The sequence below is a fragment of the Schistocerca piceifrons genome, chromosome 2 (genome assembly GCF_021461385.2).
Source record: "Schistocerca piceifrons isolate TAMUIC-IGC-003096 chromosome 2, iqSchPice1.1, whole genome shotgun sequence".
Classification (NCBI taxonomy): domain Eukaryota; kingdom Metazoa; phylum Arthropoda; class Insecta; order Orthoptera; family Acrididae; genus Schistocerca; species Schistocerca piceifrons.
Window position 1 is genome coordinate 110,463,472 of NC_060139.1, and position 25,449 is coordinate 110,488,920.

Sequence of the window (25,449 nt, forward strand, 5' to 3'; positions counted from 1 at the left end):
AAGGATGTATTTATACTGAAGCTAAGGCAGGCGAGCTGGAAGGTGGTCAGATGACGGCCCGATCCAGCACAGCACGGCACAGCGTTGGAATCCCTACCCAACTGGCGGCCGGAGATTGTTGGCACGGTAGCAAGATTCTCGTGATCGGCGTGTCCGGACACCGTGTAAGGGGAGGAGGGTGTAGGGGGCTGCCCCCCCTGGGATTTTTGTTTCAATAATAAACACATAATTGTTCTTATTCTATCCCAGCAGCGGTGGCCGTTGTTTACGCGTAGCGCATTTTGACTTAAACTTATGACAAGTGAACCTTAACATTATAGGAAAAACCAGAATTTTTTGTATTTTTCACAGTTTTATGCTTAGGATGCGATTCTGTACTTAGCACAAGTGTTCTGGCTGCAGCCATGTCCCAGGGACAACCATCTTGATTTTTGGCATTATGGAGATCGGGAAAACTGACAACCATGCAGGCTGTGGTTGTAACCCTGAGGTCCACCACACTGAACTGTGACGTCATAGAGAGATATAGGGATGGGGAAATCTGGCAACCATGCAGGGTGCACTCACATCCCTGAGGGCCACCATACTGGATTGTGACAGACAGCGGAGGTCCACCACCTTGATTTTTTTCTTTTTATTTCACATCAACAGGATAATTCCCTATGTTGGACTTCTTTCAATTTCCGCCATTTTACAGTTACAATAAGCGCTCTGCTTCCACAGTGATGTCACAGTAATTGGTGGGAGCCGTAGCACAGTTGGGCTATTTTTTAATTCCTACTTTTTTATATTTATCACCATTTTATACACAGGGAAATTGGCCTGTGTCATTTGGGAAGAATTCTGGCAACAATTCATGGCGTCATATGAGGAGGGGGACGGGGAAATTTGCCACAGTACCGATTGAACTCGAACACTCCTAGCTATTCGACTCGTATCTACAAGGGGTCGACATGTTAATTCATGGATTTGGCGTTGTTAGTGGCGGGGAGTGGCCTAATTCTGCTCCTTTCATTTGCAACCCCTTGTGTACCCCAACTGTCCGAGATTAGTTTTATCCATGTGGAACTGTGAGAGCATTTTGTAAACGTTTGCGAATAATTTAACTGAGCCAGGGCGTGGGTACCAGCCCAGTGTTCACGTGTGCAGGTGTGAAAGACCGCCTAAAAGCCACATCCAGGCAGACAGGCATACTAGCCCTAGTCGCTGATCCACCAGACGGGTTCTATCAGGAGCTGGCGCATTTTCCCGAATCCCAGAAGCTTCGTGCTAACGCGCGCACTATCCGGGCGGTTCACTTATAATCAATGTGAACAATCTGACACTGTGAACCTTGCGTTTTACATACTGCTCTTCTTCCTTGCTACAGCGCTATAAAAATTGGATTCTTTCTTGTACATAATGGTATTAACTATACAGGTAATCATTTCACTCCCATTTTCAGGACCTTTTCGTCTGTCGGAGCAGGTCTACTGGTCTGTATTATAATAATGCGTCATCACAAAAATAGATTTCCGTCTCTTGGCTATTAAAGATAATCTTTTAAGAGTCCTTTTACAACTGGGTGAGTGGTAACTCGACAGGTAATAACCTCTGTATAAAACTGTCGTCTGTTAATCTACTTCTTTCTCGTACAGTAATGTTGAGAAAGTTAACAACTAATACAAAATTATAAGTATTACATTCTTTCTGTGTCGTGATTTTACTCTAAATTAAAATTATTAGTCACCCAGATTATTGTTTACCTCCTGTATTCTTACAGATGATATACTATTGTGGCGCAACATGCTTCAACAGCTAGTTAACTGTAATCAAAATACTCAATTCATCAATGTGCAATGCCAACTAAAATTACCAAGGAAATTAAAAGTCAAATTTGGCAACAATGCTTATGATGTACACAACTGTTGAAAGCTGTTATAGATACGTTACTCTGTCGTTAAAATTCTAAAGTATTAGTTTTCATTTCATTGTTGTTGCATACCAATGTTATTAAATATGTTTGTGTCTCCCATTCAGCATGTAGTAACAGGATGCTACAAGAGTGATGGAAGTAAATTTTCTTTCCTGGCTTGTGATAAACAGCCTAAATTATATGTAGAGTTCATTAGAATTTATAAATATTTCGTTTTTAGTATGATTTATCTTGGGGAAAATATGGCTGGCATCTTCAGTTGACATTGAGCACTTGTGTTTTCTTTCAGGAGTGATAATAATTTATGCTCTGTATATAAAATAACAATTATTTTTGAGGAAGATGGTATTATTCCTCGTTGTGAAACATAAGGCGGATATACTGAAGAAGATTCTGATTTATCAGGTGATGAAGTTCAAGGAAAAACTTGTCGTCTCCCCGCACGTGTGCTAATAGCACAGGCACAAGTTCATTTCGAGGAAAATGAACATGTTGTTGTAAACACAAAGGGAAAGAATAAGGGCATGTCAAAGGTAAGTTTTGTGTTGAGTGAAAGAGGTCAAGGAGAAGATAAAATTGAGAACTCCGCAGTGACATCACGAAGGGAACGGAGAAGGGCAGACTAAGTCAAAATGTTGCAGTTATTCCCATATAACTCAGGAACAAGAAGCACCAGAAGAAACTGACGACTCAGCAGAGATTCTAGCCCCATTCGAGTTCTCGAGGAGCAAATCAAGTATAAAACCCACCACCTCAATATGGGACCACATGAAAAAGTCAAGCCAGAACCAAAAGAAGAAAATGATTCTTATGGTCCACATCTGTCAGATTTTCTTTAAAATAGAATTAAATCCCCACTGGATTCTTTCAAAAAAATTCTCTGAGGTGTTAATAAATTTTATTGTCTCTTAAACAAATTTATATGTTGCACACATAGGTAAGCATAATTTGCATATTTCTTATGATGAGTTATGCACTGTCCTGGGAGTTCTCTCATCTTACCATAGATTGCCAAATAAAAGAATGTATTGGCAGGAGGAACCTGATTGCAAAGTAGCTTTACTTCCAGACTCTATGAGGTGAAACAGATTTGAAGGAACCTTGCGATATGTACACTTGGATGGCAAATCAAAGAGAAATGAAGAAGAGTTTTATAAAGTGAGGCCACCGTTTAACTTTCTCAATGATGCTGTCAAACGAATTCCCTGTGACGATGCAGTGTCGGTTGATGAGAGTTTTGTACCATATTACGAGATACTTGCTGCTAAACAGTTTATAAAAGGCAAATCAATTATGTTTGGTTTCGAGTTGGGATTTTGGCAAATCCTAATGACAACATTGTGCATGGAGAACTTTACTTTGGCACACTCATGAAAATACCTAGAACTGTCTTGGCCTGGGTGGGGATGCAGTAACTGATTTGATTCAGCATGGAAATATTCCACGTAGCACAAAATTCTGTGCAAAAGAAACCAAGGTGGCACAGGGACAATGGAGAGAGCATAGTAGGAATGGAGTTGAATCTGCCATCGAAGAAATAAAAAAGAGGAATATGTGATCCAATATCTGGTGCGAGTAGACAGCCATGAGATGGAATGAAAGTGAAGTAGTGACAGTTCATTCCAATTGCGATAGTATACAACCTTTGCCAAGTGTGGAAGGATTCAGCAGAACAGAGAGAAGAATAGTAACAGTAAATTTGGCCCATGCTGTGAAACAAAATAGTCTGCATACAGGAGGGGCTGATTTGGATAATCAATTCACAGCTTTATACAGAACAAAAAATTAGGATTAAAAAATGGTGGTGGTCCCTGTTTGCCATGGGATATCGAAGTATGTTGTGTACAGGTTCAGTTGTTACATCAGATGTTGGGAAAAGACCTGCCATATCTTCAGTTTCGAAACCTTGTTGTTCTTCAAATTCTGAAAACGCATGGCGCCCCAAGAGCAAATCTTGGTCCATCATCACGATTTCTTTCATTAGACGATATAAATCAAGATAGAAAAGATCATTTCATCATCGTAGTTGCAAGATATGTCAAAATCGAAAGTATATATGTGTGCGAGACTACAAGTACCAGTTCAACCAGGTTGTTGTGAGGCGTTTAATAAAGTCTGAAGTACCGCTAAGCTAAGAAGAATAAGGGAAAATGTTATAGAGACGAGACTTTCTTAAAATGAGTCAAAACTGGTTTCACTGCTTAGAAATTAATGTATTACATTGTTGTTGTTGTGGTCTTCAGTCCAGAGACTGGTTTGATGCAGCTCTCCATGCTACTCTGTCCTGTGCAAGTTTCTGCATCTCCCAGTACCTACTGCAACCCATATCCTTCTGAATCTGTTTAGTGTATTCATCTCTTGGTCTCCCTCTACGATTTTTACCCTCCACGCTGCCCTACAATACCAAATTGGTGATCCCTTGATGCCTCAGAACATGTCCTACCAACCGATCCCTCTTCTAGTCAAGTTGTGCCACAAACTCCTCTTCTCTCCAATCCTATTCAATACTTCCTCATTAGTTATGTGATCTACCCAGCTAATCTTCAGAATTCTTCCGTAGCACCACATTTCGAAAGCTTCTATTCTCTTCTTGTCCAAACTATTTATCGTCCATGTTTAACTTCCATACATGACTGCATTCCATACAAATACTTTCAGAAACGACTTCCTGACACTTAAATCAATACTCGATGTTAACAAATTTATCTTCTTCAGAAACGCTTTCCTTGCCATTGCCAGTCTACATTTTATATCCTCTCTACTTCTACCATCATCAGTTATTTTGCTCCCCAAATAGCAAAAGTCCTTTACTACTTTAAGCGTCTCATTTTCTAATCTAATACCCGCAGCATCACCCGATTTAATTCGGCTACATTCCATTATCCTTGTTTTGCTTTTTTTGAGGTATTACATTACATGTTTTTTTGTTGTGTACATAGTTCCGCGTAGTCAGCGCATACACAACTTTCCCACTAGAGCGCGCCCCGCTAAGCACAACAGCGCAGGCGCAGCGCTCGTCCGTCTCCGCTCTACGAGATGGCGCTGTCTTAGAGGCGGACCAAATTCTGCTTCCGCCGATCCGCGTATTAATATGGAACGCAGCCAATGAGATTGTTGCTAACGTAGAACCTTTTCTCCTCGCGGATCACATTCGCGCAGTGATACCTGAACGCTCGAGGTATTATAACGAGTGTACAGACCTCCGATTAGTCAGTCTGCACCAGTCTGTACCAGACTGCATTTGTCTGTACCAGTCTATAGTCAAGTTTCAGTCTGCGCCTAATAAGATTATCATATTCCTGTACACAGCCATGACGATAAATGAATAGACACTTTGTCAAGTATCAGAGATATGTGAGAATAAGATTAACGTAACAAAACCAAGGGAACTTCAGATTGTCAATTGTAAACAGCATCCAGAATCAAGTTACGCAATGTCTATCCTTTTTATTATTTTAATAAATGTGTGTGAAAATTAATGAAGTTCTGTTTAAAGTTGGTCACCGTCAATCTGCTACTCTAAGCGTGCAAGTGGCATTTCTATCGTCTGACCTAACGGCAGAAGGTAAACACGCCACGATAAGACCACGAGGCATATTGCTGACACTCGCCTACTTCGTTGGAGCGACAAGTCAAATAATCTGATGGTATGTGTACCGAAGGTCTTACAGTACGCACACCACAATTTTTAAAGTAAGTAACAATGTGTAATAGTAGTAGAGTTAAAAATAATCATTTTAATAAATCTGGAAATGCTTTTCATTTATTATATTAAGTGCCCAATGGCAACTTAAATTGCCATCAATTTTCGGGACTGTATCAGTAAAAGTTAAATTTAAATAAGGTTCTTCCTGTAAGTTATAAAACAGTTACCTACAACTACTTTTAACTAGAAAATCTACCTTAATAATTCTGGGCACTAATGGGTTAATGTTGTAATTGTATTCCTGTAACAGTTGTTGTCCTGTTTTGTGCTACTGGCAGTCAATGGCTACATAACTGTGAAGTTCGTGAACTACCCAAGAGCATAGCAACTGTGGCACTACATTCGACACAAGAGAAACAGCAAAGAGAAGCATTACTCAGTCCAGTATTCATCAAGCCAACTACTGACCGTATATTCATCAAACTGCCATGAACTCCAAGAGTGAAAATTTGTTTCACGGTGGACGAAAAAGAAATACATTAAAGAGGAAGAATCAATATTGACATATAATTCTTAGGTAGTAATCACGAATAAGTAAAGGAAACTTTAAATGGTGCAACAGGCGCTGAACTAATTATAGAACCTGAGTGATAAAAGGAGGACCTCCATATATATTTTAGGGTTTCTGTTTCCTTGGTAGTAACTGAGCCTTGTGTTCTCATTTCTTTCTCATTTCTTCCATTTTGCTCTATCATATTTCCCAACTACTTGACACTTTCCAGTTGTAACTAGGATCTCACATTTGTTTACATTAAATTCGAAATACCTCCTGAACAACCAACAAGCAGATTTCTACAACTGTGGTCTTCATCAACTGATCCGTCACTGGGAAAAATGTGTCGTATTGATCATGAGTATGTAGAGAAAGTTTAACACTATCACTCAGTTTCTTTGTCGTAGCCTGAGTTTTTTCGACGTGATGTTATCCTATGACTGATGAAAAGGAGAACGTAAAGGACATTTGTGAGGTGAATAGTCATATGTACAAAAGTACTTATGTATTTAATGTAGTAATATAAGGAACATCACATTAAAAGGAATGTATAAATTTGTTTGAACACAAAATGAGAAATTCCTGCGCAGGGGCCGATACTGCGGCGGATGTCGCAAGTCACTCGTCACTTGCTCTGCTGCACCAGGCCGTACGAGTTCCACTCTGCAACAGAGAACAGGGACGCTTTCAGAAAATTACCTCTACACACACACACACACACACACACACACACACACACACACACACACACACACACACACTAGCTGACACCACAAAGGTAGGCTAGGTTCGGGGAACGACGAAATAAAGTCCCATAACATTTTGGCACATGAAGAGTAGCACCGAGGCAGATTACAAAGTTATTAGAACTGAATATATAGTGATATTACTTCTACTTTTTGAACAGTCTAATGTGATCCTGTTACATCGATTCTGTGAAACAGAGAGCGAACAGTTTCCTTTTCTGTCGATAGCAAACTTTTTAACGAAAGGCATTTTGGGAAAAGCAATCTTAGAAACTGTGAAACATGAACAGGTGAATATCTTAGGGAATAAATGCGAGAGATGTAATCCTTTTAGGTCCCCGAACAAAATTATTAACAATATTGTATAATTAACAAATTAATATTTTTATTTCTATCAAACAAGGAGTGCAGTCGGCATTAACTGTGGCCCATTGCACTCATACGAGTCGGCTTATAGTAGACTTAGAACAGAACGGTATATTTCACAGATATCTGGCACACTCTTAGCGTGTATCTCAGTTTTACCAGATATTTTGCAATGACAATTTTAAGACCATGTAGCATACTAATTAGAACAAGACATTATAAATAACACAAACACAAACATGAGTGTTACATTTAAACATATTAGAGGCGCTAATTTCTTCATTAATATGTATACACATAAATCTGTAATTTTTAATTCACTATTATATTATTTTGTCTGTAATAAGAACACAGAACAAACTGGAATTCCTTTTCTCGGATATCACACTTAACTATTAGTGATCAAGTGTCAGCTGTACTTGGGACTTCTTTCTAAATTCCTTGATATATGGGAGGTACAATAGTACGGAATATAACCATGTACGTATCTATGCATTGGTAAAACAAGGAAATCTTATGCAATACATATTTGCAGTTCTGAGTTTAGCTGAATTATACGCAGTTTTTCTTCGACATCGTTATTTATCTGTGTGCCTTTTCTATCACATTTCTTATCAGTTGCTTTTCAAAGTGCCTTAAATTCTGGAAAGTAGGAGGGAAACGCTGGCAGAATGAAGTTGTGAGGGCGCGTCATGTGTTGCGACGGGGTTGGTTCAGTCGGTAAGGGTTTCGCCTGCGAAAGGCAGGCTTCTTGATCCGAATCCTGGTCTAGCACACAGATTTAAACTAGCAGCGCTTTTCAGCTTAAATCAGTTTCAGCTATTTTCTAAATTAATCATAATGATTAGTGCCACATTACTTTTTAAGTATGCTTAGCACGAATCCTCAGAAGTTTTGTCGGCCGTCAGGCCAGCTGCTTTCGACTGCTACCTTCACTAACTGGTGGCTGTTTTCATTCCATATAGTACATCTGCACACTTGCTGCTGCAGCCATGCTTAATATTCTAAATACTGGGAAAGCTTTGCTTAATAGTTATCTCCCAGAATCTTTTCATGCACTATAATTTCATAGAGAGAGAGAGAGAGAGAGAGAGAAGGGGGTCGCTTGAGTGTCGACGTATGGGCAGAAATTGTCGGTGAAACACTCGTAGCGGCCGTACACTTTACCAAGGAGATTAAACGGTGCTGCTTATGACCGCTTTCTGGGTGGTGAATTTCCGGCGCTTTGGAGAACGTTACCCTTGCAGAAATACAATAACTGTGGTTTGTGCACAAGGATCCACCACCCTATTTTCTACGAACTGTGTAACAGTAGCTCACCACAACTTTTCATGGGCGACGGATTCGTCGAGGTTGTCCGTTAGCATGTCCTCCCCGTTCATCGAACCTGAAGCCGTTGTATTTCTGGCTGTGGCGACATTTTTGAGGGATTGGTGTACGCCCAATCCATCGACAATGTCCAGACGTTACAGGAGAATGTGACCAATGAATGTGATGCGATGCAAATGGAGCCATGGTGTATTTGAAGGAGTGTGTGATTCAGTGCAGAGAAGGGATGAAGAATGTGACAGGATGCGTGGTAACCACATGCAACCCTGTCTATGTCGTCTATTATTACGTGGCGTGACAGTGGGGAATGTCAGAACAGATTGTGCCATTTCTCAACAGGTATTGGTTTCTAGACATAATACGTACTAAAGCAACTTGCGTTCTAGTTTTGACCAAACTACGTCCTGTAGGAATATGTGACACTTTTCTTAAACAACCTGTACATAACAGCTTCAGACGTCTGGTTACTGGATGAATACACACCGGATAATTTGCACGCCATGAGCTATGCTGCCTCAGTACATTCAGGGCCTACACACTTTCTAACTTTATTACTTCACCTGCTGTGTTAAGCCTTAAACGTAACATTATACCACTTAATGAGCAGATTATGACGGCATTTTAAATTTTTAAATTCGGTCAATAATTGTATGAAATTCTGAAATTCAAATTTTTGTTGCCCCTTTAAGCCTTAGATAGGCAACCCGCTACTGAAATTGGGTTTCTCTTTTAGTTGTTTACTGCCACAGACTGCAATTAGGTACTTCTCAAAAAATGTATATGGAAATCTTCGGTAATATATTAAAAAAAGAGATACTTCTAAGTTTTGTGTTACGAAGTTGACTTTGTATACATGGTTAGTAGTGTTTTAATAACTGGAAATTCATCTGTGTTTCATGTGACCTCCTTGCACCCTAACTGTCTGAGAAGTACTGACAGATGATACGTAGAACGCATCAACCTTTCGTGAAATATTTTAGTCTCTTAATACTCGTAATCCTTGACATATTTGGCCTGTTATGTCCATTTCACTCTGTATACCATTATCCTAACACTACATAGGAAGCCGACAATGGGGTAAAGTCTATAAAACGAATGATGTCTGTAAACTTACTGACATAATAATTCTTGTTTAACACTTTGCGCACATAAATCTCGGAGACTGTCAATTCAGCACAAGGAAGATGTGAACACCTGTGAGAGACTGTTACTAAACGGCTGTGATGACTTGCAAGTTTCTCAGAGTAAACATCAATTAAAGTCGCATTGCAATTTTGTTTCTTCTTATATGTTCAGTGCTTACAGGAAACGTTCAGAGATTAATAGCATGACCTCTACGTGAAACAACCCTGCTTGGTAACATTACTCAGCACAAATTACATAAACCGCAAATGGAATATTTTACGTTCCATATTTTTTCTGTCGCCTTGTGACTTCATTTCTGACGCCGATGAATAACTTTAACGATGATGAAGCAGATAGTTGCTAACGAAGTGTGTCACATGTGGTCTTTCTTTAGCTCATCTGTATCACTAAACAGCTGATTTTTGCCTGCTGGCAACTAAAATGTCAGTGAAAAGGGACAGTCGAAGGTAATATTTGGTAAACATGAGGACATCGAATCACGGGTCTCTTCCTCTTTAGCACTGCAGCTCTTGATGAGCCACGCCCTCTATTTTATGGTTACCTCCACTATCCGAATATCTCCGTTTTGTCAGGTTGATTGAACGTATTTTCAGCCATTTTGTCTCTGGATGTCCTTTTTTTCTGGTGGAAGAGAATTTTGCTTTCATTATTCTCTTGGGCATGCTATCAACTGCCAACCTCGCCAAATGTGGTATAAAATGCATTCCCTGTGATATTATGAATTTAAAAATAACTTGACTTGCATAAAATTCAGTAACTGTTCGTTATTTCTTATTTGGCATCGTTAATACACTTCTCACAGGGTCGCCGATTTTACGCAGGACGTTTCATTGAAATGGTCTCAGTTTATTTATTTTCACTTCTGCTAACGTCCATAATTCTGGACGATAAGCGACTGGTTGCGTAGTATACGTAAACAAACCGTCGATATTACCATATATACCGTATAAGTATTTTGTAAGGCCTCACATTCGTACACAAACTGCAGTTAACCAATACACCAGAGTCTGTCATTTGTTTTACCAATAACCGAACCTATGGATATATATACTGTTGTGTCTAGACAAGACAGCCTAGACGCAATGAGAGGAAGCCGAAAGGCACGCGCTAAGCTAAAGCTGGATGGCGTGAGGTCTGAAACAGGATACGTAATGAATGCTATAAAGAAAAGTACGTAGCTTCTGGAATACTTAACTTTAATCCATCCTTTTGGTACATCTGGAGATTGTGGCGATACAAGTGAGACTCTTTAGATACATGCAATGTTACTAATGGCGCCTTGCTAGGTCGTAACCATTGACTTAGCTGAAGGCTATTCTAACTATTGGCTCGGCTAATGAGCAATGCTTCGTCAGTGTAGTCGCTAGCAAAGTCGTCCGTACAACTGGGGCGAGTGCTATTCCGTATCTCGAGACCTGCCTTGTGGTGGCGCTCGGTCTGCGATCACACAGTGGCGACACGCGGATCCGACTTGTACTAATGGACCGCGGCCGATTTAAAGCTACCACCTAGCAAGTGTAGTGTCTGACGGTGACACCACATATACCGTATAAGTTTTTTGTAAGGCCTCATGTTCGTACACAAACTGCAGTTAACCAATACACCAGAGTCTGTCATTTGTTTTACCAATAACCGAACCTATGAATTAGTTTTAGCAGACACCATTTTTGTCGAATATTAATGCATTACAATCACAATCAAGTTCATAGTCTTATCGTACAGACTTGCACGCTCCAGAGAGCTAAAACTCGGAAGTGAAAATGATATAGTTCACAGACTTCTTTTTAAGTTTGTATCCTGGTGTCATGTGAGACATGATGACTATTCTTGTCAAACTGAGACAATCAAATGAATGGAAAACTTAATAACAAAATCTGTCTACTGACTTTAAAGAATTTTTAATATGCCTAAGCATATTCCGAACTCACATCTTCATCTGTTATGTAAGAACGAACATTCATTTAGATTTCGACACGCCTAACATAACAAAAAATCTCGATGATATACCTGTGAGTTCGAAATGTACATTTTCATAAAAAAAGGCTATAAAGACTGTAGATGGACTTTAATACAAAGTTTTCCGTTTACATATTGACACTTCGCTACGTTTCAGTACTGCCACATATTGTCCCTGCTGTGCGTGTAAATACTAGCTCAGCAGCTGGGCTGGTCCAGTTATGTATTTACTTCAAACTTCAAGTAGTTCATCTCTTCCTCCCCCCTCTTTCCGTCCATAAGATTCCTAACCTCCTCTCTGTCCATCTCCTTCACCCCCTCTCTCTGTTCACCTCCTCAACCCAGACTCTCTGTCCATCTCCTCTTGCCCCTCTCTATTTCCATGTCCTCCTTCCGCTCTCTCTCTCTTCTCTCCCTCTCTCTCTCTCTCTCTCTCTCTCTCTCTCTGTCAATCTGCACCTCCCCTCTCAGTCCATCTCCTTCTCCCTCCTCTAATTCCATCTCCTCCTCCTCTCTCTTTCTCAGTCTCCTCCTTCCCCTTCTCCCCATGCATCTCCTCCCTCTTCTTTTCTGTGTCCACCTCCTTTTCTCTCCTCTTTCTATCCACCTCTTCTTCTTCCCTTTCTCTGTCCGTTTCTTCCACCTTCATCTGTCTCTTCATCTCCTTCTCCCCCTCTCTCTGCCTATTTCTTCGCCCCCCCTATCTTTGTCCATCTCCTCCTCTTTCCTTTCTCTGCCTTTCTCCACCTCTCCCCTCTCTCTGTGTATTTACCCCTCCCCTATCCCTGACCATCTCCTCCACCTCCTGTCTGTGCCTATCTCTTCGTGCCCCCCCCCCCCCCTCGCTGTCTATGTCCTTCCTCCTCCCCCCCCCCCTTCTCTCTCCACGCTATCACGCTCACCTCAATAGCAGGCCTGTAGTTCTTACCCCTACAGTGTTTCTTTCCAGATTCTAATTAATACGTGTACCACATTTGATTGAAATCGTTCCAGAGATTTAGGATGAACTTTTTACCTGTGACTTTGTCCCCAAATGCACATGTCAAATATATTTCACACATATTTAACATATTTCACACGTATTTGTAGGCATAGTTGACCTGTAAGTCAAATAAATTTCGCCATGCAGTTTCATTTTCATACAGCTCAATGTTTATGAAGTCGTATCTCTTGAACTATTTGCTGAAAAATCATGTAATTTTTCAGGTACATTCAGTGGTATATTCGAATACTGTCTGTAAAATGTGTCAAGAATGTTCGTAGTAAAGAAGTAAAAAACTAAAACGTAATTCCTTAAGCGGCAGTTTTTCAGTAAGTGAAACGTGTACCAAGTTTGGTTGAAATCAGTCCTATGTTTTAAAATGAGATAGGGAACATACATACATACATAGGTACATTCAGTTTTGTAATTTGTATGGATTATAATTGATTTCAGTTTTGACACATCTCCAGTACACACACACACACACACACACACACACACACACACACACACACAGACACACACACACTTATTAAAAGTTAATTTAGCATCACCTGATGTAAAGTAGCAAATGTACCTTTAATTTCATCCGTAATATCACAAATTACTGGGTACCAGTCTTTGCTTGTGTAGTCAATTTTCGGCAGCTTGCCGCCATAGTCCTCAGGAAGGTGGCTGGGGTCGAGGTGCTTGTGCAGTGATTCCATTTTGTCACCGTGGAAGAACATCTGTAACACATATACTGTGTAAAGCTGATGTACGTAACATTGGAAGTGCTTTTCATAGCTGAAAAAAGAGTTTCAATTTTTTCTTCTCATTCCTTATTAAAATAAAAGTGCAGAAGAAGATGTGAAAAACTTCTCCTCCAGCGAAACCAAAGTCAGGGATAGCAAAAGGGTCGAGTACATAAAGCATCCTTTGATTTCAATTTACCAATTGACATGACGTTGCATTTTGGCAGACTGAACTGAACCTTTTGAAGTTTTAATAAAGAAGGTTTTGTAAATTACTTTATTTACCATTTTATTATCATGGTGAGTTTATGTAACAAGGGCTGTATGAAATGCATAAGACTATTGAAACATATCATCAAAAACACCTCTACAGCTAAAACCATGTCCTTCAAATGAGTCTTACAGAATCAGTTAATTTATTTCTAGGAACCAATACCATTTTAATTTATTTAATAGTTGCAAAGAATACATTCCTCTCGGACCAAATATTTTACTTTCCATTTATAGAATACAGGAGGAAGGATGTGTTTCAGTTTACGTTATAGTTTTCAATATTTATTAATCAACAGCCTCCTTACCCTGTTCCTCAGTTTCTCCCTGATGAACGGCTTAAACATGGCGAACACCATGTTGAAAATGTACGGCTGTTTTACGATGTGCACCTCCTTCAGTCTCAGCGGCATGGCATCCTGTGAACAGTTTTGTCAAAGGTTCAAATGCTTGCGATGAAACAGGTCAGATTTTGCTGAAAGTACAATTACAGTCCTGTCTGCAGTTGTGCACAATACACCTTCCACTTTCTTTAAAATGTAGTACACCCACGTCATTACATGCCGTCGCGCTGTAATAGCAGGGTACCAAGCTATGCAGTAAACACAGGACAATAACCTCACTCCACATGCAGCCAAAGTTATGTTAAGAATGGTGAATCGAAAACTGGAGAAGGTAATGGAGGAAAATAGGGCTGGAAGCAGATCGATTTCTGAAGAAATACGATCACAATATTTCTGTATCAAAAGGACTGATATTGTACATAAGAATAACTGTGAAGGGGAATGTCATACAAACCTCAGCAAGATGTTACCATGTTGCAGTAGTTTTCAGACAGAATAATACACAAAATCCAACTTAAGATAGCACAAGAACTGCCGATACATATAAGGCTAAAACAAAAATTAACCAATTGTGTATTTCATAAGGCGAAAATTCTCTCCAATTTTCCTCTGCAAGAACTACAAGTAAGACGAGTACAAAATTCATTCCTTTCTTTCTTCCTCGCAAACTTTGTAATGTCTCTTAGCAAAACACGTATTATAAGTGGTAAAAAAGGAGAAAAGAATAATTGAACTGGATGATTGTAATTGCGTGGGCAACGATTGTGTAAATTTTATGTAATAAAGACAAACCATTATGTGCCATGTTTTATGCTTGCATAGAATCATGTACCGATTTTTTTTAAAGATAATATCTGTGTCGGCCAGTACTGAAACCGCCACAGACGATACTTATTAAATATCAAACAAAGATGAGAATATGTCACAACGAGTATAAATAGTAGTGACCGAGCATTAATTTCTCTGTCGTCTTCTTGGAGTTACGTGGGTAGGAAGAGCCTGTGACGCTGTATTGTACGCTTGTGTAGCATTCTTTTGTCAAGATTGAGAGAAGGACGCCATTAGGTACTGATTTGCAAAGGTGTGTAATAATTTGATCTGTCTAAATGTTTTGAATAGAGTTACTTAGCGAAAACTTGCATTATGATTTGTAATAAGCTTGCCTGGTATTTTATCCCATCGTTTTAAGACATTTTCAGCTATTTACATATTATTCGTGGTGCAGAGGTGCGCTACGAACGAACGAGCCGCTGCCGCGGCGCATTCAAACTGCATTAAATGAAACCAATCACACCGCAAAGAAGCGGACAGGTAATAGTGAACTAAAATTATTTCTTTCAGCTTTCGGAATTGCAGGGCAGAGCAGCAGACTTTATGATGTGTTTTACAGGTGGACGCGAGCTACAGATGATGTATTATTAACAGTGCAAAAAGATAATTTACCTTCATAACATAAAAGAAATCTTGCTGTGCGCAGTTCTGGTCTGGTAAACATTATAGTAAAAACATCTTTTTCTCTGATAATAGTCTCATGTTCTCGTGTTAGTTGTGGTACTTATTGGCGCTTTACTGTTAACAAAAATCCACTGAAAAATTTTGATGTTGAACAAACATTGCGTACTGTAACATCAGTATTGATAACGAAATAATTTTCAGTAACCTTTTCAATAACTGTAAAGTAAGGAAGATATGTTGAACTTCACAGCGAGTTACAGTAACGAAACAATGTTTCTTTAATAGAAAACCAGAGCCAAAATAATAAGAACATAATATATTTTGTTTTGTTGAAAATTAATGATCCAAGAAAATTCACAGCACAGCATCCCTAAAAAGTAGTTCAGGGCTCTTTCCGTAGCAACATATTTTATCCCTTATATTAGTAGTTACGCGAGCAATAACAAAGCAAACAGACAGCGAAAACTTCCATCCTTCCTTCCTCAAACAAAATGGTTTCTCCCAATCTGTATGGTCGCGTTTTGAACTGATATTTTAAGGCCGAAAAAGAAGTAAGATGTTGAAAAGATACTGAATAAATACGAAAGACCATGGGCAACAGAAACACACTGTTTTATTTTTATCATATTATGATATGAAACGGCTGTTAAGAAGCGAGTGGTATAAAGTTAACACTGAAATACTGAAGTAAGCTTGAAATTAAATATTATCATACTACCAGAGGTTGAAAATTCCACTTTAGTTGTAACGTTCTTGTATTATAACACGACAGGTTTCGGATTCTTATATGCTCATCTTCAGGTGTCGTAACTGGGTTCTGTGAGCCCCGAGCGCCCTGGTAGACGTGTACAATGCGCGGTGTGCTAACTATAAGCGCAAACCGTGCATGGAGTGACTACTCCATGTTACTCCATACTCTACACTCGTAGGTAGCACAGCACCCAATTACGACGCCTGAGGATGGACATATAAGAGCCTGAAACCTGTCGTGTGATAATACAAGAACTTTACAACTGAAGCGGTATTTTCAACCTCTGGTATAATGCTCAGTTGCAGATGTGCCTCCAACAGGATTATTATCCTACTAGTTGAGTATCCAGCGTTGCTCCAGGACGTATTTATTCGACTTCTGTTAGCCTACCTCCACCTCCCCCCTGTCCTTGTCTATCTTCTTCACACTTCTCTCTTTCCATCTCCTGCTCCCTCTCTCTGACCACTATCCACCACCGAATGCCTATCTCTGCCTGTCCCTCTCTCTGTCCATCTCATCCTCTCCCTCTCTCTGCCCATTACCTCCTCTCTCTCTCTGTCTCTCTCTCTCTCTCTCTCTGTCCATCTCCTCTTCCCTTTCTCTGCTTATTTCCTCCTCCTTGTCTCTGTGCCCATCTCCTCCCCCACCCTCTATCAGTCCATCTGTTCCTCCCCCTCTCTCTCTCCCCATCTACTCCTCTACCCTTCCTTTGTGCCATCTCCTCTGCCCTTTCTCTGTCCATTTCCCCTTCCTCCTCGCTGTGTCGATCTCCTACCCCCTTATATCTGTGTGCATGTCCTCCTTCCCCTCTCTGTCCATCTCTTCCTTCCCACTTCTCTGTCCACATTATCATCCTTACCCAAACTGCAGGCTGCTGGTCCTTATCCCCACTGTATTTCTTTCCATAGAGTAATACATATTGAAATAGATCCAGGGGTTTAGGAATAGCATTTCAGCCGTGGCTTTGGGAGAATACGTTTCACTGATATTTAACATACTTCACGCATATTGGTACATGTACTTTACCTGTATCTGTAGCGAATTTCGTCCTGCAATTCTCATTTCCCGCATCCCAATCTCTATGACGCGTCATGTCTCCTGAACAACTGTCGTACAATGATATCATTTTGCAGCTACATTCGGTGGTAAGTTGGGAGTAAAGACGTAATAAATTAAAACAGCGTGCATGATGCGGCAGTTTTCTCACATTTCAGGGTTTGTGACGCCATAGCTCGTGAACTATGTGTCGTACAATGACATAATTTTGTAGGCTCATTCAGTGGCATACGTGAATACTACCTGCAAAATGTGTCCTGAATAAATTTAGCAGTAATGAAGCAATCAATTGAAACGTCAGCCCTGATGCGACAGTTTTACTGTAGGAACAGGGATGACGTTGTAGCGATGAACTTTTTTCTTTTCATTATTTTGTGGGTTTAGTCAACGAGAAAAAGTTTGCTAAGGTTTTAAATTATGTGTAAAGTTGGTTCCAAGTCACTAAGTGCTCTCATTCTCAAATACTGGATGAATAAACACTGCGAATTCGCGAGTCGTGAGATACACTACTTTTTCATCCCCACCCCCGCTCCTTTGATAGGTAGGTAGTTCTTAGCTCCCCAGCGATTCTCTCCACACAGTGAGTGATACGTGTAATAAATTTGATTGAAATCGGTCCAGTGGTTTAGGCGGAGATGTGGAACACACACCCACCGACACACACACACACACACACACACACACACATATATATATATATATACGAAGGAGTCTCGTGTGGATTCCTTGAGCGTCTACTACTCATAAATGAAAGTCAGAACTGCGCATGATATTGTTCAGTGTGCGGCGTCTTTTGTGGCTTTTCTTGCACAAGTCGTACTGACAAATCCAGCAGCTAGGGATTTCCTTTTTCTCCGCCGCTTGTCCATCTATTTGGTAGACACTGATAATTAAGGGCAATAAGCCATATACTATTTGATAATTATTTTGTTTTTTCCTTCCGTGGCGAGTCGTCTTTTTTTATCCCAAACTAGGCGGCCTTGGAACACGGAAATAGTATGATGACAGGTTACGGCGTCTTAGCAAGTCATCATCAGATGATTTCCACACTAACTCGTCAAATTAACATGCGAGGACAGATTAGAATAAAGAATTCCCCCTTTCATATCGCTACAATCGCCGTGTACCCTAAAAGAGAAAAACGACGTCTGTAATTTGTCTGTGGAATGAGGTCAGTCAGTTCGGTATGCATTGATATTCCAGCTATTCTTTTTAGTGTCTGCAGGGCGCAGATGAAAAACAGGCCGGCATTTGCCTACAGCCGGCCGGAGTGGCCGAGCGGTTCTAGGCGCTACAGTCCGGAACCGCGCGACCGCTACGGTCGCAGGTTCGAATCCTGCCTCGGGTATGGATGTGTGTGATGTCCTTAGGTTAGTTAGGTTTAAGTAGTTCTAAGTTCTAGGGGACTGATGACCTCAAATGTTAAGTCCCATAGTGCTTAGAGCCATTTGAACCATTTGAACCTTCGTGGAGAACCAGAGTTATATCCTGTAAGACAAGTGGCCTATAACACCAGAAATATGTTTTTCCGACGATGACATGTTACAGACAGATCAGACAAAAGAAAAACAGTGCCATGTGTCATGTCTACTTCACAGGAAAATACAGCAACAAAAGGCGGATGTAGGACGGACAAGAGAGCAACTAATCCGCTTCACTGCCTCTGGAAACGAGAAATAACGGAGGAATAAAGCCAGACTGTTTCTAGAAACCAACCCCTCGGCTGTGCTGTGACTAAGCCGCATCTCCGCAATATTCTTTGTTCCAGCAGTCCTAGTCCACTAAAGCAGACAACACAATTTCAGTGATGTGTCGAAGGGAAGAAAGACGCAATAGCGCATGCCGAACTATAAAGACGGCGGCTGCTGGGTCGTGCCTGTGTAGCTCAGTTGGTTATCACCATCCGCGAAAGTCAAGGTTCCAGGTTCTGTTCTCCATCTGGCCCGCTGTTTTTACCTGCCAGTAACTTAAAAAATAGAGCACACTCCATTGCAGACTGAACGGTTATTTCTGGATCTGATGTTCGTTTATCCGTCCTATGCAAGCCTAATGATGGAGAGATAGCTCGAAACGTATTGAATGTACTATAATTTAACTTTGTAAGTTCAAGTTTTTGACAGATGTTCGCTTATGTTATACACTAATTGTACGATGATTTTCTTGTGCACAAACTATTGTTAAGAAATGAGCCAACAAAGTCACATGCAAGTACGAGAATCCCGTTCTGGACATGTCATCTACATCTGCAAGCTGAGGTGTGCAGCGGAGGGTACTTCTTCTAAACCCTTCCTCTCCCTCTTCCCTGTTCCGATCGCGAAAGGCGCTTGACTGTCGGTAAGCCTCTGTATTAGCTGTGATTTCTCGAATTTACTCGTCGTGGTCATTTCACGTGACACACGCAGAAGGCAGTAACATGTTGTTTGACTCTTCCCAGAACGTACGCCCTCGTAACTTCAATAGTAAACTTATCCGTGATGCATAAAGCATCTCTCCTAGCCTCTGCTACCATAGTTTGTAGAGCATCTCCGTAAGGCCCCGCGCACCGACTGAACGATCAACTGTCGAAACACACCAATCTTCGTTGGATGTCTATCTATTGTGTTAACTGAACCTTCTAAGGATCCAAAACTGACGAGGAATACTCAAGAATTGGTCTAACAAATGTTCTGTAAGCCATTTCTTTCGTGATTGAAATACATTTCCAACTGTTTGTTTTATGTAGTCCTAGATATGTTACCCTAGTTATTGTTTCCAGCGATTTTCATTAATAGTGATACTGCACGGTAGTGAATTTCTTCTTCTATACAGGGTGGTCCATTGATCGTGACCGGGTCAAATATCTCACGAAATAAGCGTCAAACGAAAAAATTACAAAGGATTAAACTTGTCTAGATTGAAGGGGCAAACCAGATGGCGCTATGGTTGGCCCGCTAGATGGCGCTGCCATAGGTCAAACGGATATCAACTGCGCTTTTTTTAAAATAGGAACTTCCATTTTTTATTACATATTCCTGTAGTACGTAAAGAAATATGAATGTTTTAGTTGGACCACTTTTTACGCTTTGTGATAAATGGCGCTGTAATAGTCACAAACATATGGCTCACAATTTTAGACGAGCAGTTGGTCACAAGTAGGTTTTTTAAATTAAAATACAGAACGTAGGTACGTTTGAACATTTTATTTCGGTTGTTCCCTTGTGATACATGTACCTTTGTGAACTTTTCAGTTCTGAGAACGCATGCTGTTACAGCGTGATTGCCTGTAAATACCACATTAATGCAATAAATGCTCAAAATGATGTCCGTCAGCCGGCCGAAGTGGCCGTGCGGTTCTAGGCGCTACAGTCTGGAACTGAGCGACCGCTACGGTCGCAGGTTCGAATCCTGCCTCGGTCATGGATGTGTGTGATGTCCTTAGGTTAGTTAGGTTTAATTAGTTCTAAGTTCTAGGCGACTGATGACCTCAGAGATTAAGTCGCATAGTGCTCAGAGCCATTTGAACCATTTGATGTCCGTCAATCTCAATGCATTTGGCAATACGTATAACGACATTCCTCTCAACAGCGAGTAGTTCGCCTTCCGTAATGTTCGCACATGCATTGACAATGCGCTGACGCATGTTGTCAGGTGTTTTCGGTGGAACACGATGGCAAATATCCTTTAACTTTCCCCACGGAAAAAAATCCGGGGACGTCAGATCCGGTGAACGTGCAGACCATGGTATGATGCTTCGACGACCAATCCACCTGTCATGAAATATGCTATTCAGTACCGCTTCAACCGCACGCGAGCTATGTGCCGGACATCCATCATGTTGGAAGTACATCGCCATTCTACTATGCAATAAAACATCTTGTAGTAACATCGGTAGAACATTATGTAGGAAATCAGCATACATTGCACTATTTAGATTGCCATCGGTAAAATGGGGGCAAATTATCCTTCCTCCCATAATGCCGCACCATACATTAACCCGCCAAGGTCGCTGATGTTCCACTTGTCGCAACCATCGTGGATTTTCCGTTGCCAAATAGTGCATATTATGCCGGTTTACGTTACCGCTGTTGGTGAATGGCGCTTCGTCGCTAAATAGAACGCGTGCAAAAAATCTGTCATCGTCCCGTAATGTCTCTTGTGCCCAGTGGCAGAACTGTACATGACGCTCAAAGTCGTGGCCATGCAATTCCTGGTGCAATCGATGTTGATGTAGCATTCTCAGCACCGACGTTTTTGAGATTCCCGATTCTCGCGCAATTTGTCTGCTACTGATGTGCGGGTTAGCCGTGACAGCAGGTAAAACACCTACTTGGGCATCATAATTTGCTGCAGGTCGTGGTTGACGTTTGACATGTGGCTGAACACTTCCTGTTTCCTTAATTTAACGTAACTATCCGGCGAACGGTCCGGACACTTGGATGATGTCGTCCAGGATACCGAGCAGCATACATAGCACACGCCCGCTGGGCATTTTGATCACAATAGCCATACATCAACACGATACCGACCTTTACTGCAATTGGTAAACGGTCCATTTTAACTCGGGTAATGTATCACGAAGCAGATACCGTCCGCTCTGGCGGAATGTTACGTGAAACCACGTACTTATACGTTTGTGACTATTACAGCGCCATCTATAACAAAGCGAAAAAAGTGGTCCAAATAAAACATTCATATTTCTTTACGTACTACACGTAGATGTAATAAACACCGGGGGTTGCTATTTTTAAGAAAACGCAGTTGATATCCGTTTGACCTATGGCAGAGCCATCTAGCAGGCCAACAATAGCGCCATCTGGTTTCCCCCTTCAAGCTAGACGAGTTTCGTTCTTTGTAGTTTTTTCGTTTGACGCTTATTTCGTGAGATATTTGGCCCGGTCACTGCCAATGGAAAACCCTGTATATGCGGAGTGTGGAACAGTTATTTACGTCCGGAATCACTTGCCAGGCACTAACCGCGTCATCTGCGAACAGCATTAAGGACCATTCGACGTTATACTACTAGATTATTTACAACTACTGTAGACAGCAATAGCCTTATCACACTCCCTTGGGGTGCTCCTGAAATTACCTCTACAACGGTCGAATACTGTACCGTTGAGAACGGAGTGTTGAGTTCTGTCTTGAATCCAGTCGTAAAATTTGTCCGATACTCGGTAAACTCGTATTTCTTTGATTGAACTTCAGTGGTACTCTGCGTCAAAAGCCTTGTTGAAGTACTGGAACACAGGGTCATCCGGAGCTCTGTAGATTTCATGGGAAGGCAGAGCGAGCTGAGCTTCGTAAGATCTCAGCGGAACCCATGCTGATTTTTATAGGGGAGATTTTGGTTCTCCGAAAACATCATAAACATCGCCATAAAACAGGTTCCATAATTCTACAATAGACTGACGTCAGCGATAGAGGCCTATAACAGTGTACATTTGCTATACGATCCTCATTGAAAACGGGAATGTCTCTAGGAACCCTTTGTTGCTCCAGCGACCTACGATAAATTGCTATTAAAAGGGGAGTACGTTTTTTCCCTAAACTGATTGTACCGGGTAGTTACAATTAAAGAGCAGCCTCTTACAGAGGTCCAATGTGAGCTTTAACTATAGTAAGGCAGCAAAACTTGGTAAATACCCTAATGCGTTAATGAGGAACCGACTTAAGCTGGAAAAAAAATAGTTCAAATTTTTGTCATCAGGTGCAGATCTGGCGTTGTAAATACAAGAAAGGCGTACGGAAAAGTTTCCATGTGTAACGAGTTAGGAAAGGGACGTGCACAGAAAAGGTAGAACAAGAAAAGGTCGGGAAAGGCATAATGTTGAAGTTATTGTTAACCGCTGCTTACACAATTTATTCAATATCAGCATTGGAGACTTTGACGAGAAACTGCATCCGTAAGACGACGTCGTCAACAGTTGCTCGTAGCATTTCAGGCGGAATCTGAGCAACACGTTGCTGTGTACTGACCTTCAGAGCAGGCAGAGATGGAACGTGTCCCTGGCAAACGTGTTTCTTGTGTATTCCCAGAGCCAAAAGTCACATGGATTCAGAACAGATGATCTCAGAGGCCGCGCATCTGAAAAACCTCTAACGGGGACACGTTCGTGGAAGGTTACGTGAAGGAGATCTTCCACTGTGAGAGCGACATGAGGCGCTGTCCCATCTTGCATGAAAGTAGGGGTTTTCACACAGTTGCGCTGTTCCAAAGCGGAAATCACTTGCTCTAGAAGGAGGTCACGATAACGTACAGACCTCACGCTACACGTGACAGGTTTTCTGGGTGTAGTCTCTTTATAGAAAAACGGACTGAGAATAAAGGTACTTGTAAATCTAAACCACACCGTCTCTCACGGCGAGGGCTCTTTGTGTACAATACACGGTTTGACAGTACCCAAAAGTCGGGGGCTCTGTGTCTTCGCTGCACAGTGGACTGTAAAATGTGCCTCGCAAATACATAGAATATTGACCGACCACATGGCAGCAACTCTAATCCGTGCCAGAACCCGAAGAGCAAATTCAGAATGTTTCTGCGAATCATTAGACTTCCTTTGTACGGGTACCAGTGTAAAATAGACCGAACAACTTTCCGCGCTGTTGACCATGGGTTGAACAATTCTCGTGACATTTCGCGAGCATTAGCACTGCCCGTGGCACGTGGTGCGAGGTCACTTACAGCAACAGCAACATCGTCAAAAACTTCTACATCTACATCTACATTTATACTCCGCAAGCCACCCAACGGTGTGTGGCGGAAGGCACTTTACGTGCGACTGTCATTACCTCCCTTCCCTGTTCCAGTCGAGTATGGTTCGCGGGAAGAACGACTGCCGGAAAGCCTCCGTGCGAGCTCGAATCTCTCTGATTTTACATTGCTGATCTCCTCGGGAGGTATAAGTAGGGGGAAGCAATATATTCGACACCTCATCCAGAAACGCACCCTCTCGAAATCTGGACAGCAAGATACACCCCGATGCAGAGCGCCTCTCTTGCAGAGTCTGCCACTTGAGTTTGCTAAACATCTCCGTAAAGCTATCACGCTTACCAAATAACGGTGTGACGAAACGCGCCGCACTTCTTTGGATCTTCTCTATCTCCTCTGTCAACCCGACCTGCTACGGATCCCACACTGATGAGCAATACTGAAGCATAGGTCGAACGAGTGTTCTGTAAGCCACCTGCTTTGTTGATGGACTACATTTTCTAAGGACTCTCCCAATGAATCTCAACCTGGCACCCGCCTTACCAACAATTAATTTTATATGATCATTCCACTTCAAATCGTTCCGTACGCATACTAACAGATATTTTACAGAAGTAACTGCTACCAGTGTTTGTTCCGCTATCATATAATCATACAATAAAGGATCCTTCTTTCTATGTATTCGCAATACATTACATTTGTCTATGTTAAAGGTCAGTTGCCCCTCCCTGCACCAAGTGCCTATCCGCTGCAGATCTTCCTGCATTTCGCTGCAATTTTCTAGTGCTGCAACTTCTCTGTATACTACAGCATCATCCGCGAAAAGCCGCATGGAACTTCCGACACTATCTACTAGGTCATTTATATATATTGTGAAAAGCAATGGTCCCATGACACTCCCCTGTGGCACGCCAGAGGTTACTTTAACGTCTGTAGGCGTCTCTCCATTGAGAACAACATGCTGTGATCTGCTTGCTAAAAACTCTTCAAGCCAGCCACACAGCTGGTCTGATATTCCGTAGGCTCTTACTTTGTTTATCAGGCGACTTCCACCGGGCTAAGCCTCCTTCCTCTTCCAGGTGCCACACCAGGCTCACCCGTGTTTTCGAATTTCATTACCATCTGGTTTAAATCATTTAATGGAATCTGACCTCTCCTTAGACATTTCAGTCTGCGATACTCTCTCAATGCAGCACTGTAACTGCTGCCGTTCACACAAACCAATTTCGCTAACAGTGCGCCTTCTCTCTTCTCGATAGCCAACTGTTCACACACGTTTTGACCTGTCAAAAGAGAGTGTGAATGTCGTGCTTCAAATGGTTCAGATGGCTCTAACCACTATGCGACTTAACATCAGAGGTCATCACTCCCCTTCAAACGATCTAACAGTGTTCAGAAAGGATAGATTAAATACTGTTGGTGGTGGAGTATTTATTGCTGTCAGAGGTAGTTTGCCTTGTAGCGAAATTGAAGTAAATAGGTCATGTGAAATAGTATCGGTGTGGTGTCACC

At 41.4% G+C, this 25,449-nt stretch overlaps 1 protein-coding gene across 1 annotated transcript in view; it reads right to left on the reverse strand.

Annotated features, from left to right (window-relative positions):
* Window positions 1-6,604: 6,604 nt before the first annotated feature.
* The window catches only part of LOC124776697 (retinaldehyde-binding protein 1), a 121,362-nt gene continuing 102,517 nt past the window's right edge, over window positions 6,605-25,449 (reverse strand). The window contains exons 6-8 of the mRNA XM_047251801.1: window positions 13,952-14,062; window positions 13,217-13,367; window positions 6,605-6,777 (exon numbers count right to left, since the gene is read on the reverse strand). Of these exons, the coding sequence (XP_047107757.1) occupies window positions 6,740-6,777; window positions 13,217-13,367; window positions 13,952-14,062 (300 nt within the window). The 3' untranslated portion in view covers window positions 6,605-6,739. The remainder of the gene's footprint in view (window positions 6,778-13,216; window positions 13,368-13,951; window positions 14,063-25,449) is intronic.